At 43.7% G+C, this 17,905-nt stretch overlaps 1 protein-coding gene across 4 annotated transcripts in view; it reads left to right on the top strand.

Annotated features, from left to right (window-relative positions):
* Positions 1-650: 650 nt before the first annotated feature.
* Positions 651-17,905, top strand: part of HLCS (holocarboxylase synthetase) — a 215,779-nt gene continuing 198,524 nt past the window's right edge. For all 4 annotated transcript variants that reach the window (XM_077818620.1, XM_077818630.1, XM_077818637.1 and 1 more), the window contains exons 1-2: positions 651-902; positions 14,204-14,356. In XM_077818620.1, coding sequence (XP_077674746.1) covers positions 651-902; positions 14,204-14,356 — 405 coding nt within the window. The remainder of the gene's footprint in view (positions 903-14,203; positions 14,357-17,905) is intronic.

Genomic DNA, 17,905 nt, shown 5'->3' on the forward strand with positions numbered 1-17,905 from the left:
AGGCATGACACAGCCCTGGCTGGGATGATTTAGTTGGGGATTGGTCCTGCTTTGAGCAAGGAGTTGGACTAAATGACCTCCTGAGGTCCCTTCCAACCCTGATACTCTATGAATGGCTGTTACTGTACTTCTTTCCTTAACGCCCCCTTCGGGCGTGCTAGACACGTACTTCCACTTTGCATTTTTTGCAGGATTTATTTTTCAGCTATGAAACAAAAACGGGACGACCACACCTGTGCTTACACGGCAGCTCAAATGTGCCTTAATCCACCTTGAGGGTGAAATCGGTTCACAGGGGCGTGGGGCGGACAACAGCTGTCGCTCCCCGCCGCCTCCCACAGGAGCGGAATTGGCTGGCGCCTCGGAAAAGACTGGGCACAAGGGCAGAAGGCTCCCGCTGGCCGCGGGGCGGGTCGGGTCGGGGCGGGGCAGCGGCAGCACAAGCGGCGCCCGAACCAGCTGTTTCGCTGCCGCTCTGCGCAAGGAAGGGAGTGGGCGTGAAGGCACCAACCAATCAGCAGCCGCTTCCTTTGGGGCAGCCAATCAGAGCCGCAGTTAGATTAGCCAACCGGCGAACGCCTCTCTCTGCTGAGGGTGGGAGGGGGTAGGGCAGCCAATCGGGAACGAGCCGGAGCGGGGCGCCGCCGGCCATGCTGATCACGCTGTGCTACCTGTACCTCTGGGCGCGCTGGGGGGCCGGCTGGGCCGGGCTCATCCGACGCACCGTGCGCCGCCTGCACCGCGCGCGCTGCGCCTTCGTCTTCGGCTGCTGCCGCGGCGGCGCGGGCTGCCCCCCTCCCCAGCGGCGGCGGCGGCGCAGGCAGGGGTCGCCCGGGCTGGGCGAGGAGCCCGTCTGCCTCCGGCTGGGGGACAAGGTCTTCTTCACTGAGGAGACCCCGCAGGTACCCGCCGCGCCCGGCCTCCTGCGTGGGCGTCCAGGCCTGGGGTGGAGAGGTGGGGCCTGTTGTGGGTGGGGTATAGATGGGGCCAGGCCTGTGGGGTGGGTGTTTGCGGAGAGCTGGGAGGGGAGTCACCCTGGGCTTGTCCTGGCTGTGACAGGGAGGTCGGCGGAGTGGATAACTCGGCTTGGGCCAGCCTAGTTGGGGGTGGGAACAGCCATGCTTCCCGGGACCACAGGCCTTGGATTAGCAGCTGAGACACTGTAAATTCAGCAGCTGCATCCCCATTGCTGTATTAGTCCCTCTGCCTCACGCCCTCGCCTGGCTCTTGTAAAGCTTAACTCGAGCTGGGGATTTTTGTGTGTGGAGGGGAGTAAGGTTAGGGCCAAAACTGGAGTTAACCTTAAACCGACAATAGAATGAAGGGAAGCTCTGTGTTAACTTTCTAGTCATCTGAATCCAAAGATAATATCCCTGCTCCAGGGCTTCTCAGAAATAGGACATAGGGCCGTAAATATCCAGGATTGAGCATCAGTCTCATAGCTGCAGCTGCTGTTTTTCTAACAGAGAAAAGGTGGGTGAGGTAATATCTGTTATCAAACCAACTTCTGTTGGTTAGACAGATGAGCTTTCAAGCCACTCGGAGCTCTTCTTCAGGTCTCTGTCTCCAACAGATGTTTGTCAGTAAAAGATATTACTACACCCACCTTTTCTTTCTAATATTCTGGGACCGACATGGCTACAACTAAGCTGCATACAACAATATAATTCTAAGAGTCATCAATAAGTTTGGTGCTGTATAAACAAAAGGCTAAAGACTATCTCTATTTCAAAGATCTTGCAGTCTCTCATCAAGATGTAAATAGAACACATTAGTGACTACGGTCTAGTGTATAGTTACACATGAACACCTACTACTGTGGTTGAGTTAAAGCCTAGTGGGGACCCTGGGTTTTAACCAGACCAGTTTAGCCCATGTTAGGCCATATCTATGTTAGGGGAAAAGATGTGTTTTTAATCTGTGTGCATTGAATGTGTTAACATTTTAGTTCAGACAAGGCAAACTATTAACTGGTCAAGGTAAACCACAGAGACAAGATTAAGGGTTACTTCAACTAATTAACATATGTTAAAACATAACTTGTCTTGTGTGCTAGTGTGTTAAAACCCTCGTGTAGATGTGCTTTTGATAAAGTCCAGATCACATTCTCATAAGCAAATTAGGGAAATGTGACCTAAATGAAATTACCACAGAGAGGATGGACAACAGATTGCAAAACTGTATTCAAAGTAGTTATCAATAGTTTGCTGTCGCACTGGAAGGCTATATGTAGTGGGTTCATTCAGGGATTTGTCCTGGGTCTGGTATTAGTCAATGTTTTCATTAAAGTTCATAATGTAATGGAGAATATGCTTACAAAACTGCAGAGGATACTAATCTTGGGGGAAGGGGTTGTTGCAAGCACTTCAGAGCACAGGGGTAAAATTCAGATACAGTAGAACTCCATTTATCCGACTGTCCATTATCCGCCTCTCTGTATTAAACGAACAACCAGCATGCACCAGTCCAGAAGCGGATGATCACTTCTGTGGCCGCTAGATGGTGCTGCAGCCTCGCACTTTCCCATTCTCCAGATTACCTCAATTTATGATGATCCAATCTGACCTCGGTCCCAATTAGATTGGATAAAGGAGGTTGTGCTGTAATCTTGAAAAATTGGGGTATTGGTCTGAATCAATAAGATGAAATTCAGTAAAGATGACAAGTGCAAAGTTTGATACTTCTCAGTGTTGTGAGGCACCTTGCTACAACTTGCCTTTAGTGTGAGGAAGCTTTCTCTGAACTGTGGTTCAGCTCCCCAACTCCATATTTTGAGCATGAGTCTGAGAACCAGGAACTCCTGAAGTCTGTTCCTGGCTTTAACGCTGATTCTTAATTTGAATTTGGTCAAGCTCCGGCATCCCTCTAGCTGTAAAACTTACAGAATACTTAACTAGCCCATATTGGGCTAGGTCAGGGGTCTCTAACACGTGGCCTCTGGGGTTATTTTCTGTGGCCCGCTAGCTCCCCACTCCCTCCAGCATTTACCTAGAGCAGCTCCAGCCTGGCCCAGCACGCGCTGGGGGCAAGGGTAGGTTCCCCGCCTGCCCGCGCTGCTCTGGGAAGTAGCCAGGACCTGGGGGAGGGGGAGCACAGGGGTCTGTGTGTTGCCCTGGCCATGCCTCCAGGCACCGCCCTGAAGCTCCCATTGGCCATGGTTCCCCATTCCCAGCCAACGGGAGCTGCGGGGAGCGGTGCCTGGAGGCGCGGCCAGGGCAACACACGGACCCCTGTGTCACCCTGCCAGGTTCCGGCCACTTCCCGGAGTGGTGCGGGGGCAGGGCGGGCAGGCGGGGAACCTGCCCTGCCCCTGGTGCATGCTGGAGCCCGTCCCCTCAACCCCTTGCCACACCCCTCCTGCACCCCAACCCCCTGCCCTGAGCCACCTGCTGCACCCCTCCTGCACCCTGAGGAGGCGGAGTTGGGGTGGGGATTTCGGGGAAGGGGTTGGAATGGGGGCTGGGAAGAGGTGAGGCAGGGGCAGGGCCTCATGAAAGGGGTGGAGTGGGGGCGGGGATCAGTGATACAGCCCTCAGGCCAATGTACTAGTCCTCATGTGGCCCTCATGGTCATTTGAGTTTGAGACCCCTGGACTAGGTTTTGTGCGACTCAGTTAATGTTTCTTCAGCACCGTATATGAGTGCTAAATTTTATTTATAAATATCCTATTTCTTTCCCCGAACTCTGGTGATGTGGAAGAAGTATACCTGGCATCCTCAGTGCATCCCCCATTCCAAAACGTTGAACACAATACATTTTTTTCTTTATTTGATTCTTGTTTTCTAACATTTCAGGGCAATGTAGGTGTATTGAAGGGAAAGCTTCCTGTGACAAATTTAGGTAGTTTTGTGTTAGTCATATTAAGAAGAAATCTTTATGGTTTAAATGACATTTTTGAAATCTTTTTTATATTTCTAAATTAAATTAAATTAACTATCCTTGAAAGATGCTGGCTTAATATCCATAAGGGTTGAAGACCTCTATAACCACAACAAACAAACAAAACAAATTTTCCTGAACTGCCCCAATTTCAATCTTGTGGTGGCTATCTCTAATGGCAGTTGTTTCCATGTCATTTCAAAATGTAATTGTTTGCAGAGTCTGTAAGCTGTGAAGCCAAACAATGGCTTTTAGTGATTAAATGTGACACAGACACTCGTTCATTGGGAATTGGACTGAGATCAGTTCGTTTCAGACACATTTTTAATACATTAACTACTAAATGTTGATGGTGAGTTTACAATAGGACTAGTTAGCCTGAAATTTTGATTGTAAAATGCAACAATTCAATTTTTCCAAGTTATGTTGTTTAATTATTTATACACAAGGCTACGATTTAGACAGGGAGGTCACGGAATCTGTGACTTCCAGCGACCTCCATGACTTCAGCCTGTGGGAGCAGGGAGCTGCAGGATCCCCCCATTGCCTGTGGGGGGCAGGGAGCTCCCAGCTGCCTCGAATGCTGGGGGACCCCCCTGAACTTCTGGCCGCCGCGGGTGGTGGGGGCCCCTGGAGCTGCTGGTAGTGGGGCAGTCCCCGAGCTCCTGGCCATCGGGGGCAGCAGGGGAACCCCTGAGCTCCCAGCTTTCACAGGCCCCTGCAGCTGTGGACGGCAGGGATATCCTATAGCTCCCCACCCCCGCAGGGGCACCTCCCAGCTGCTGTGGCCATGGGGGAACCCCCGAGTCCCTGGCCTTCGCGGGCCCCTGGAGCTGCTGGTGGTGGGGGTACCCTGCAGCTCCCAGCTGACACAGGAGGCGGGGGCATTCCATAGCTCCTGGCCCCTACAGGCAGCGTGGAACCCCTGGAGCTGCAGGTGGCAGGGGTATCCCGCAGCCCCCAGCTGCTGCAGGCGGCTCCTAGCCCCTGCGCAGCTGCCCCACTTCGGGCACTGTGGGGACATGTACATCCCCATTGTGTCAGGGATATTTTTATTAAAAGTCATGGACAGGTCACAGCTTCCATGAATTTTTCTTTTTTGCCCGTGACTGTCTGTGACTTTACAAAGAATATCTGTGACAAAATCCTAGCCTTACTTATACAGTGCTAAAAGTGTGCTAGGCACTTTACAAACAGGTAGGAAGGCAAGATCCATGCAGTAAGGACCTTAGTTTAATACATTACAGAAAAGATAGATGGGACAGGAATATAAGTTAAAGCCATTTAAGTGGTTTAATTTTAGTCTCTATGTTGTTAATGCTACTCTTTTTTGTTTTGCTTTGTTTTGAATGTTGAGAGGGGTTTTCTGATGTTTTTTCTGCTTCTTCCCTTTCAGGTAGGTACTTGGGACCTATAGGCCTAACAGAAGTATATTGTAAGAAGAAGAGGGTGGAGGCATGGTGAATGATGTCAGATCGAGGCTCCTGGTATAGGTGGGCCATAATCGAAGAAGCTACAGACAAGTGGTTGAAGGATATGAAGGGAGCAGTTACTTAGGCAGGTAGTGCCTTCTTAGTTTAAAAGTGTCTATACTTGTGCTTGCTAAGTGTTAAGAGGTTTAAGACTTGAAGTTAGGTGTGTCTAATTCATTCGGTGGAGAGGTCTGGATTTCTGCTTTGAGTTGAGGTCTGTGGTTGGTCATCCTGTAAATTTAGGACTACATGCTACTCAATCCAAAGTGCTGCTCCAGCTCATAACAATGGGAGGATTTCACAAAAACTGAGGAGTAGAATATAGCTTTTACGTAGTAACTAAACTTTTAAGCATTCATTTGTTCAGTGCCTTATTGTCACTTTCAGCATCACTCAGTAGGGAAAATATGCCCGCCTTTAGGACCAGCATTATTTCTGCCTTTTTCTCACTCTGTCTGCCTTTCTCTGTTTTGCATCCTCTATGTTTTTGCTTCTGCAGTTTATTTCCTGCAATAGCTTCACTCGTGATCCATTTCCTAAAACGATCAGCAATGGAAGAGTTGATACCCGTATTTAAATTCCCTCAGTGGGCTTAAGGGTTCACCTCCCATTGACATAAATGGGAGAAGGGAGAGTTCACATTTCTGAGCCATAGTCTATACGAGCACTTACGTTGGCAAAAATTTTGTTGCACAGGGGTGTGAAAAAAACACCCCTGAGCAACATAAATTTTGCCAGCAGAAGAGCTTGTGTGCACATTACTATGTTGGTAGGAGATTCTCTGCTGTCGGCGTAACATGGCTACATTGGCGCTCTTAAGCTGTATCTACACTGCACTTTCATTGGTAAAACTTTTGTCAGTCAAGGGTGTGAAAAAAGTTTTACTGATGAAGAGGGCTGGGGTGGACAGTGCTCTGTTGGCGGGAGGCGTAAGATGCACAGAGTAGACATAGCCTTATAGCGCCACAGCCGTATCGGTACAGCTGTGTCACTGTAAGCTCATAAGTGTAGACGTGGCCTTAGTTTGCAGATTCAAATGATGGTAGTGCCTTGGTTTTAGGTCAGTTCACTTTTGGAGGGTTTTCTTTGCAGCATAAGGGCTTGAATATTTTTTTGTTTTTAAATGAAAGTTAGATTTTGCAGAATCTGTCCATGCACTATAAGTAGAAAAATTCATCTAGTAGGCTAGGTTAGGCTGGTGGAATGGTTGTGTTAAATTTTATAATTGCATGCTTAGATATGTCCTGATGTTACAATTAGATAAAATTACTGTACAAAATGTTAGGTAAGAAATCACTTTTAAAAATTCAGAGAATTTATACAACAAAAACTAATCCAAAGAAAGATATTTAACACCCAAAGCAACAAAATAAGGGAAAACCTTAATTAAGGAAATGTAATATACCAAGCACAATGGGAGGTTGCCTCAGTTACCTTACCTCACAGTAGCTAAGGTTTATGTCTGTCTTTGATGTTCTTTGCTTTTATGGGTTTGTCTTTATGACTTAAATTTGGGCCCATGTTTAAATTATGTCAAAACAAGTTTTTATAAATTTAAAAGCTAATAGAAATGTTTTTGATAACTTTTTACTGACATTCAAAAGGCTTATTTTAAAACATTTCTATTTCTTGCGAGATTTTTGTTATTTGTTTTGTCTTAGGGCCTAGGAGTCCTGGTAAAGGACCAGACCCCATTGAGGTATAGGTGCTTCACAAACACAGAATAAAAAGAGTATCCCTGCCACACAGAGTTTATAATCTAAGTATAAGACAAGAGATGACAGGAAAGTACAGGCAAATAATTTGATGCTATTGCTCAGCCTCACCACACCAGCAGCCTAATTATTAAGTTTTTTGTAGGCATCGCAGAAATAGAGGGTTTAAAGGAGGATAATGATGTAGCTTTGCGGATATTTATGGGCAGCTTTTCCATAGTGTTAGGGGAACATGGGAGAAAGTGTGAAGGTGCTTGTTAGAAAATTTAACAAGCGGACATTGGAGGCTGGCATCATGGGCTGATCAGAGAGGTGGGAATTGACAACAATAGTAAATGAGAAGATAGGGAGGTTCATAATCTATGAATGATAGGTTGAGGGAGGGATAGGTCAGGAAAGGTGTTGAAAGTGAAGACAAAGCGTTTTTATTTGAAATGCAAATAGTGCAGCACTAAGAAACTTACTTATAAATAATACTGAAAGTAAATTTTTGACATTCACTGTTCAAGCTAAGATTTGCAAACAGCATATTGGTTTTAAAATTGGGTTTCTAAAATTATTTTTTGTAAACCTATTTCTGTATTGCATATTAAAATGATTTAAAATGTGAAGTGTCCCTTTAGCCATTAATGATGGTTGTGTCTGCTTTGATATAGATATATAAAAATGTTTAAAATAGTTTGTGTAGTGGTTATATATCCTGTTTATGATACTGAATATTATATATATGTGTGTGGAAAGGAATGTTTCTTAATCTCTCCTTTTTGGTAGCATTCAAATGGTTCTCTGTACCTGGATGATCACTTCTGGTACTGTGACTGTAGTTGTTGCCAACCATTTAAAAAGGAATGTAACTGAAGTGTTTATGAAGCATACTATTGATTAGGTAGAATTATAGAACTGGAAGGGACCTTGAGAGGTCATCTAATCCAGTCCCCTGCACTCAAAGCAGGACTAAGTATTATCTAGACTATCTCTGACAGGTGTTTGTCCAACCTGCTCTTAAAAATCCCCAATGATGGAGATTCCACCACCTCCCTAGGCAATTTATTCCAGTGCTTAACCGCTCTGACAGTTAGGAAGTTTTTCCTAATGTCCTACCTAAACTTTCCTTTCTGCAATTTAAGCCCATTGCTTCTTTTCCTATCCTCAGAGGTTAAGAAGAACAGTTTTTCTCCCCCCTCCTTGTAAAAACCTTTTACATACTTGAAAACTGTTTTCATGTCTCAGTCTTTTCTCCGGACTAAACAAACCCAGTTTTTTCAGTCTTCCCTCATAGGTAATGTTTTCTAGACCTTTAATCATTTTTGTTGCTCTTCTCTGGACTCTCTCCAATTTATCCACATATTTCCTGAAATGTGGTGCCCAGAACTGGACACAATACTCCAGTTGAGGCCTAATCAGCGTGGAGTAGAGTGGAAGAATTACTTGTGTCTTGCTTACAGTACTCCTGCTGATACATCCCCGAATGGTATTTGCTTTTTTTTGCAACAGCGTTACACTGTTGACGCATATTTAGCTTGTAATCCACTATGACCCCCAGATCCCTTTCCACAGTACTCTGTCCTAGGCAGTCAGTTCCCATTTTGTATCTGTGCAACTGATTGTTCCTTCCTAAGTGGAGTACTTCGCATTTCTCCTTACTGAATTTCATCCTATTTACTTCAGACCATTTCTCCAGTTTGTCCAGATCATTTTGAATTTTAATCCTATTTTCCGAAGCACTTGCAACCCTTCCCAGCTTGGTGTTGTCTGCGAACTTTATAAGTGTGCTCTCTCTATGCAGTGGTGGGTTAATGATTTTGCCGCTCCTACGCCCTGAAATAATTGCCACCGCCACATGAACTTGTGAACGGCACTAATGGATACAACAAAGGAATCTATTTTGCGCATTTTTGCTGTCATTTCTTTTTCCCTTTCTTTTGTATAGCATTTTTTTAACTGAGAACTAATTAATTTCTTCCTTCGGGTCATATTATTAATGTTTAGGATAGTCGCAAGTATATTTACTAAATGGCGTCGTGCCATCATTGGTGGTTTCAGTATGTGCTCTGATTGGTAGAATCGCGGCGTCACTGATGCTTCAGTTTGGTGGACAGTTACAATTATGAACAAACAATGATACAGGCATCCGATGGCCAGTGGGCTTGTGCAAAAATGCCATGATTACAAAAGTGCTGCTATTATAAATTTGCCGCCCCTGCAATTTGCCACCTTAGGCAATAATATGCCATTGTCTCTATACCATTATCTAAATCAGGGATCAGCAACCTTTGGCATGCGGCCCACCAGGGGAAGCCCCCTGGTGGGCCGGTTTGTTTACCTGCTGCGTCTGCAGGTTTGGCTGATCATGGCTCCCACTGGCTGCGGTTCGCCGCTGCAGGCCAATGGGGACTGCGGGAAATGGCGTGGGCCGAGGGATGTGCTAGCCGCAGCTTCCCGCAACCCCCATTGGCCTGGAGCGGCGGACCGCCGCCAGTGGGAGCTGCAATTGGCCAAACCTATAGACGTGGCAAGTAAACAAACTGGCCCAACCCGCCAGGGGGTTACCCTGGCGGGCCGCTGGCCAAAGGTTGCTGATCCCTGATCTAAATCAATGAGGATATTGAACAGAACTGATCCCTGTGGGACTCCACTTGTTATGCCTTTCCAGCATGAAGTACTTTTCTCAAGAAGCAGAAAAGCTTTCCTCAAATTACATGGGTCAAGAGGAAATGTTTTCAGTAAGCCATGAAAAGGCTGCCAAATATTGACTGAGTTGGTCCATAGAACAGTCTCTGTTTCTCTGCTCCCTTAGTTGTGAACAGATGCCTTAATACTTGAGTTTTTCTCTTTCAAAAACCATGGCAACAGAATCTCAGGAAAGTTTTATATAGTTGGTTCAGGTTCCAAGAAAGCGTATTCTCCACTTGACTAGAGGTGGTGGGAGTTATGTCTGTTGATTCACAAGATTATTCTGGATTTACTTGCACCATACATTAAGCTTCTCTTAAACAATGTCATTTTTGTCCCCTCTTTGGTTTGGTTTTTGGAAACACAGATGCTCTTCTGTACTTAAATATTTAAGACGGCTGTGTTATAAGCTTCTCGTTTTTGCATTTATAATTTTAAGAGGTTCAAAAATTTGGTCTCAGCCTTCCAGAGAAGTATGTTTCTTATAAAAAAATGTTTTTAAAAGTTACTTGCCATTTTTGAGTTGAGTTCCAAAAGAGTTATGACTTTTAATTAGCTTGTCAATTCTTCAGGACATGGGACTATTTCTACCCATGTCTGTACGGTGGGCCCTCAAACCTGATTGTAGTGTTATAGCCCTCAAATTTTCAAATGAATATTTCTAAATGTACTCTTTAGAATGGATTCAAATATTACTTAACACTCTTAAAGAGAAAGCTCTTTGCAATCTAATCACTTGTGTTTTTTTCTACATGATTTTTAAGTGCTGATGATGTGACCTATTGGTCACTATCCTCTCTCTCGAATAGTTACATCATAGGCAGCAGCAATATGGAGTTCTCTACATAGTCCTGAACCTTATGGTGAGGGTAGTTCAATCCTCCTACCTTTGACTCCTCTGAGGCTTTCTGTGGTGGGGTGGATTGTCTACTGGGCTCTGAACTGTGATCAGTAGCTTCCTTAATACAAGATATCATAAGGTCGTAAATGGCAGCTTCTAAAGATTACTTCTGACCTTTATCAAACCAAGTGCTTAAGATAATGAAAAGCTTTATAAGCCAATCCTTGTTGACTTTAAAGAGTAGTTATATTGACTCTGCAACTCACTTTAGTAAAGCAGGCAGGCTTTGGTGATATAACCCATTACTAGTCCCTTCAGTTAATTCTTCATTAGACAAGTAATTAAAAATGTTGAAATATTTTCATTTGCATACAGATTGATTGTACACCCTTAAGGCCTGTGTCAGGGAAGTTCACACTTACTCTATTATGTGAAATTAATGAAGATTCACAGCACCTTGTTTGACCTCATTTGCTCCCAGTATGGTTTAGTGCCAAAAAAGGTCTGTGTAGTTTTGTAATATTAATTATATATTCTGTAAATACAACTGAAAAATAAAGTTATTTCAACCACAAAGAAATTTTAAACACAGTTTTTGGTAGAATAATAACAAATATTAGATGGTTTGCTTAAGTGTTCTGATGTTTCAAATCATTTTTCTACATTGCTTGCTGCTGGATGTAGTTACAATATTTATAAACATGCTCTCAATAAGTTGTAGGATTTTTAAATATTTTTTGCACCTGAAATCATGTGATGGAGAAAGGAGAGAGGATAGAGCGTAGTATTGGCACATCAGGAAAATGTTTGGCGATTTTTAAAGATGTGTTGATATAAAAAGAGCAAGCCATATTGTCCGGCTATGCTAGAAGAAGGACAGGGAGGCTGGATGTGGTTTTAATTAGGCTGCAACTTTATTCTTAAAATATCTGGGAGTACCTGGCAGACAAAATTGTACAGTGCTGGTAATTCCATGATGATTTCCCTAGACTTCTTTCTGTTCCATTCTGGTTCCAGTCATCCTGATGATGGGACCCTACCAACCTCTCATGATGGCTAAGAGCACCAAGAAGAGGGGAAGGGTTTGACTTTGCCTGGATGAGGAACTGCCAACTACCCTTGACTACATATGAACGTAGCCACCTCCTTGTTAACATACGTCCTACCCTTGTTGACCTGAGGGGCTTCAAGACTCCCCACCATACTGTGTTGCAACATGTCAGACCAAATAATTCGGACTCCAGGGAAAAGTTCTATCCATCTTCCCCAAGTCCCTCTTGGCTTTGAGCATCAAGTCTACCCCTTTGCACATTCCCAAATTGTTGTCCCCAAGATGAACCACAGTCACATCCAGTGCCTGCTTGTGGGCCACCACAGAGTGTAAAACGGGCATCAGCTGGTCCTATAGCGTGCCCATCCTACCAGCCAGCTCGGGATTGCTTTGTCACTGAGCCTCATCTGTGAACCTCCAGGCAACCCGGAAATCTGCCTATGTGTCCAGTAGACAATACTGTGCCCACAGATCCACACCACCACCATTTACTTAGCCTGTCTGTAGGTGTCGGAGAGGAAACATGAGAAAATTATACCTGATTCCCAGCCTGGGGTCTCATGTCCGTTAGAGTGCCTGTGCCCAATTGCTTGAACAGCCCCAGCCCCAGCCCCAGCCGTGCTGCTGCCCTGATCCAGAGTGAGTGAGAACCAACTTCATGGAGGACTGGAAGCCCCAACCTCGTCAGCCCCTGTCTGAAAATTGTAACAAACTGATATGTGGTTAGTAGACTTGTGTCTCCATGAATAAAGAGGGGCCCTTCCTTAACTGGTCTTATTTCGTAAATGTCGTCACAGGGCAGATCCTGACTGTGCTGCCTTCTTGAAGCATAATGTATTTACCCCAACCTCCCTGGTCTGTCTTTGACAGCCTCAAGGCTCAATCCGTCAACTCCAGAGCCCTTCCTGAAGTATCCATCTGTAGCCCAGCCACTAGTTCGCTGATCCTAAAAGCCCCAAATATGCTTTAAGGAATGCAGCCCTGAACAAGGCCACCTCTTGTCCACAAAGACGTGCTCAAGAATTTGCACCAAATCCCTAAGCATATTAACAGTGATGGGACGATGTGCATCACCTGTAAGGGCTATGCTTTGTGACTGACCCATTATACACCTCCGAACTAAAAACCCGCTGCAAGGATCAGCGTGACCATGAGGCCTACTGACAACTGTAAGAACCAATAAGCAACTGGAGATGGCTGATGATGGCAACACAGAGACTGCCAACGGCCCTGTATATTGAAACACCTGGTCTTCTGGAATCAGCCACATCATGGACAGGCCCACCCTCTTCTGAAATTGCACAAAATTGTTAAAACTTCTCTCGTGGTTCTTAAATGTTCATGGTGCCACCAATCTCTGCACTATACTGAATGGCATCAGATATCAAGGTTCCGGAGTGCTAGCAGCGTCCATTCAGTTCTATTGCATCATTAACTAAGCTGCCCTGTGGGTATGGCAGGGTATCAAGTGATACTCATCCGGGGCTTTCTTAGGGACCAAGCCCAGGAGAGACACCCACAAGTTCTTTATAGGTAAATGATTGAATGGCCCTGCTGTTCTACTAGCCTTCAGTTCTTGTGCAATCTTTTTCTTTACAACATGACCTAACCCCGCTAAGGATTTCAGAGTTTTGGACATGACATTATTTCTTTCCCCTGTATAGGGGATTCTGAACCCTGAAGTAAACCCTTCCCAATAAATATGTCCTATCTGTCTTGTTAGGTTAATTCCAAAGGCGAACTCATAAAACCCCAAGCTTAACCAGAGATGGGGCTTTTGGCGAGCCCCCCCCTTTCAGCTTGCTCCCCCCTTTCTGCACCTTGAATCCCAGACCCTGTTTCTGTACCTGGGGGCCTGTGAGAGGGACATGATTTACCACCTTCTGCAATCTGTCACCATACTAGGGTCTTCCCCAACCACTGACAGCACACACATTGCTAATGTGACTTATAGCACATTTTGCAAGCATGTTATCATTTTCAGATACTCCAAAAACACCCACCTTTGTTCAATGCCCAGCAAATGTCATTACGTGTTTCCGGCTTCTGCCAGGGTTGCTGAGGAATGAACAGACCGCTTTCAGTGTGAACACTAACCACAGCATATGATGCAGTGTGTCCCATCTAATCCTACTTTGCGTTGCAGCCTTCAACCTAAACAGTTCATTGTAATTAAATCATTATATTATATGCCTAAATGATTATATCCATATATTTGAATAAAGCTGGGATTCTGCCTCTGCAACAACACCTGCATAAATCAAAAAAGAAGCTTCCCAATTTTCCCATGATCTAGCAAACCTTGACCTCTTGGTGTCATTACCTGCCCTGCTTGCTTTTTGTCACTACCTTCCTATGTAGCAGGAAAATAATAGGTTGGCTTTAAAGCTGTGTTGATACAAAAAGAACCCATATAAGTAATGGGTTAACTGTTTAAATAGGCAAGTTACTGGAAAATTACTGTAATTGGTGAAATCTTAAAAGCTAAATACTTGCTAATTAATGATTATAAAAATACTTCAAAGCAATTTCCAAAATATATTGATGCTTCTTTGTTTCCTGTTTCTTTTAGTCCCTTGATGATTTAAACAAATGGACTCTACTTCTCATATCTCCTTTTATTTATTCTGATAAAATACTTGATGCAGAACATATAGCATTTGTGACTGAAAGTGTTTCTGCCCAGGCAGATGATTTACAGACTATATCTAGTTCCTCAAAAAAGGTGAGTAGTTCTGTTCATTTTTTAAACAAAGTTGTTCTGACAAAGTGTGTTTAAACTATTTAATACATTTTGAAATTTAAAAGAAGTTTTATCACATGATATAGGTGGATATAGAAATAGTGCAATAAGGAACAAAATATAACTTCCATCCAGATGATCATACCTATCCTTATTCATTGGATTTATAGCCCACCACTACTGTGTCTATGTCTGGAGCAGCACTGTATTATATTTCAGGATAAAAATCAGAGGCATTTTACTAAGACCTTTAGTTCTCAGCAATGCTCTTAAATAGGCTTGTGGATGGTAATTGTAAAAGCAATAGTTTTAAAATAGGAAGAGAGAGAGTAGGTAACAAACAGCCTGATAAAGCTGGCCATCTGGTTATTGTGTTCTGTTAAATTGTAAGGGAGCTAAACACGTAAATACTAAATTTTGGGAGAAATTTGTTCCCCTCCAGGTATGGTGAAGCCATGTAACATGAATGGTAGCACCCCACTTGCACTTCATTGGTGGTGCCTTCTGGTCCGTGTGCCCTCTGTCAGTTCTATTAGGAAAGAAAGATGGTGTTATGATTAAAGCACAGGACTAGGAATCAGGAGATTTGAAGTTTTGTTCTGGACTGCCAGACTTCCAGCATGACCTTGGGCAAGTCAGTTAAGGCTTGATTTTCAGATGTGCTGAGCAGCTACAATGCTAGTTGTAGTAAATGAACTACATACAGTGCTTGGAAACTCTTAAAGACCCCTATTCATTAAGATACTTAAGCACGTGCCACACTTTGAGCCTGTGAGTAGTCCCATTGAAAATGCTGAGTTTAGGCCAAAATCAGGCTCTTAATCTGTCCCTCAATTTATCTTTCTGTAAAATAGGGGTAATACTTCACTCAATCAGTCAATTTTATTAGCGTGCATATGACATATATTTTGTGAATACAAACAGAGAAACATACACAATCTAAAACAACTGCAACACCCATATAATACTTTAAATTGTCAATCAGAACCTAATTAAAACACTCTCTTCTTCAGCACAATGCTAAAAGGACAAAAATTGCCACTGATTAAATTACTACCAAGGACTGAGAAAATACTAAAAACATTCTTTTTGAGATGGTGATAAAGATTATTTTTTGTACCAGACAGGTAAAATCCAGCCTGCTCTCAGAAGCTGGAGAATTCTACAATCCAAAAGATGAGGTAGATTTTCCAGCACTCCAGATTTACATGGCTAAAAACAAAGATGTGAAGGAACTTTTCCATATCTACGTTTTATTGAAACAATTTCTAGTGCTGAAATTTGGCCTCTGAACCAAACTTTGGCTCCATAAAAGATCTGCGATATTGCTTTAGCATTAAAAATTCTTAGCACTGGGGCTGTTCTGTTCCCACCGTATGAGTGTGTAAAACAGAGCACACCTTGAGCAGAGCTAAGGATCTTTTGTTTAAGCCTTTATGATAAGGGGACCAACAGCCTGAATGATGAAACTTTATTCCTAAATAAGTAAAAGCAAAGACTTGTTCTGCAAGGTGATTTTCTGTCTTCAGCCCAATATGTGGAGGGATAATCCAAAAAATCATGACCTTGGCCGCCTTATAATTGAGAACCATATATTGAGAATTACAATAAGAAGAAAAATGAGGTAACAGTTGGAGGCCTCTTAAAGTTTGCAATAAAACAGCCTTGTCATTAGTATATAACGCTGGGATACCCTTTATTTGCAGTGGAGAATAATTATCTTCCGTTAAAACATACATCACATTGTGAATATATACATTTGAAAAGAAGAGGTGCTAGAAGGCATCCTTGACTTACTCCCTGAGAAGCAGGGAAAACATTAATGTATTCAATGTTGACTTTAGTTCTTACCCTAGCTATATTGCCTTCCTGTAGATTCTCCAAAATATACTGAAGTTTTAGATCGATACCCATCTATCACAGGTATCTGGTCTTTGTGAATAGACTGAACCCCTGGACTGGATCAGTTGAGCCCAATCTAGCTAATTAAAGAGGGCTGGGCTATACCTGGGTCTATAAAGGGCTACTAATAGGCAGCTGGAAGGAGAAAGGCCTGAGACAGGCTGAGCCCTGTGAGGGAAAGCCACAGTGGAGTGGAGCTAGCTCCTGTGATAAGTCCCTGGAGCAATGGGCCAGGAGCTCAGGGAAGCAGCCCTCTGGCTTCTGTTCCAGGAAGGAAGCAGAGCTGACTGACACTGGGAGACTGCCAGGAGCTGGCATGCCAGAGATCCCTGGTAGGGTATCCCTGAAGCCTGGGGCCAAGGCCTGAGTTAAGACTATTTTCTGTTTGTTTGATAACCTGTATTTAAGAAATAAACCTCCTTGAAAGACTGGTCATGGCAGTGCATGCTTTGGAACTTGGAGAAGTGAACAGCCAGGTGACACGATCATTCTTAATTTCACCCAAAGATTATCTTGGTTAATAGAATCAAATGCCATCTTTAGATCTATGAAAGTGGCAAGTTAGTACCCTCAACCACAGTATAGTTATAAATAATATACACTAGAATAAAACAATTATCAATTCTGGCTCTACCAGTCCTGAAGTTGGACTGTTCTTCATGTAGTAAACAAGCCTCTAAAGCCCATATTTTCATTTTTGGATAGTAAATATCTAGACTAAATTTTCCCTGCCACATCTAACAGATCGATAGGTATATGAAGCGGAAATCTTTCTGTTCCCTTGTCTTAAAAATAGGAACTATGATACTAAACTTCCAGCCAGCCTGAATCCTTCTAGTGTGATTAATGACTGTCAATAATTTAGTTGAGACCGAAGACCACCAAGCAGGAGTCTGCTGAAGGACTTCAGTGGGGAGAAGATCTTCCTCTGAAGCTGTTTTCTGTCATTGGGCTAAAATAAAAGACATCGGTGTCTGCTATTGAAGGCCAGAGTAGTAAATCAGAGAGAGGATTCCTCCTTTCATCTACTATAGTAGAATTAGGTTTAAAAAAAAAAAAAACTGGTTGAGGGGCATCATTAAAGACCTGGCCAAAGTGTGCTGTTCAGGCTTTATCATTAATATGGGTTCCTCAAACAATCTCTAAGACAAATGCCTACCCACTGCAAGACCACACACAACTGAGGGAAGGGTGGAGTAGAGCTTTGTCTTCAAATCGGGGCCATCCTGCTATTCTCAAAAAAGTGGGAGAGAGGACTCCTTCCTCACTCCATCTCGTCTGCCACTAAGCGATCACTGCTGTGATATTGCAGCTGTCTACAAAGGGGAGAGGGTGAGCTCCTCTCCAAATCCATCAGTGCCAACCACTCTCAACTTCAAAGTTCTGTTTAAACTTCATGAACTCCCACTAGGAAAGAGAGACTCCATACCAATCACACCTCACTCCAACATAGATGATATTACTACCTGCAGAGCTCCCAGGGAGGGAGACTCCTCCCTAAAACTCTTTTCTCCACAGTCTTCACCTCCTCCAGTAAATTCAAACTCCAAGGTTCACTATTTTTGCCATTCCAACTCTCCAGACTCTCCAAGGTTACAGAGCATTATTACTGCATTAAGGAAGCTTCTG

The sequence above is a fragment of the Eretmochelys imbricata genome, chromosome 1 (assembly GCF_965152235.1).
Source record: "Eretmochelys imbricata isolate rEreImb1 chromosome 1, rEreImb1.hap1, whole genome shotgun sequence".
In the NCBI taxonomy this organism is placed as follows: domain Eukaryota; kingdom Metazoa; phylum Chordata; order Testudines; family Cheloniidae; genus Eretmochelys; species Eretmochelys imbricata.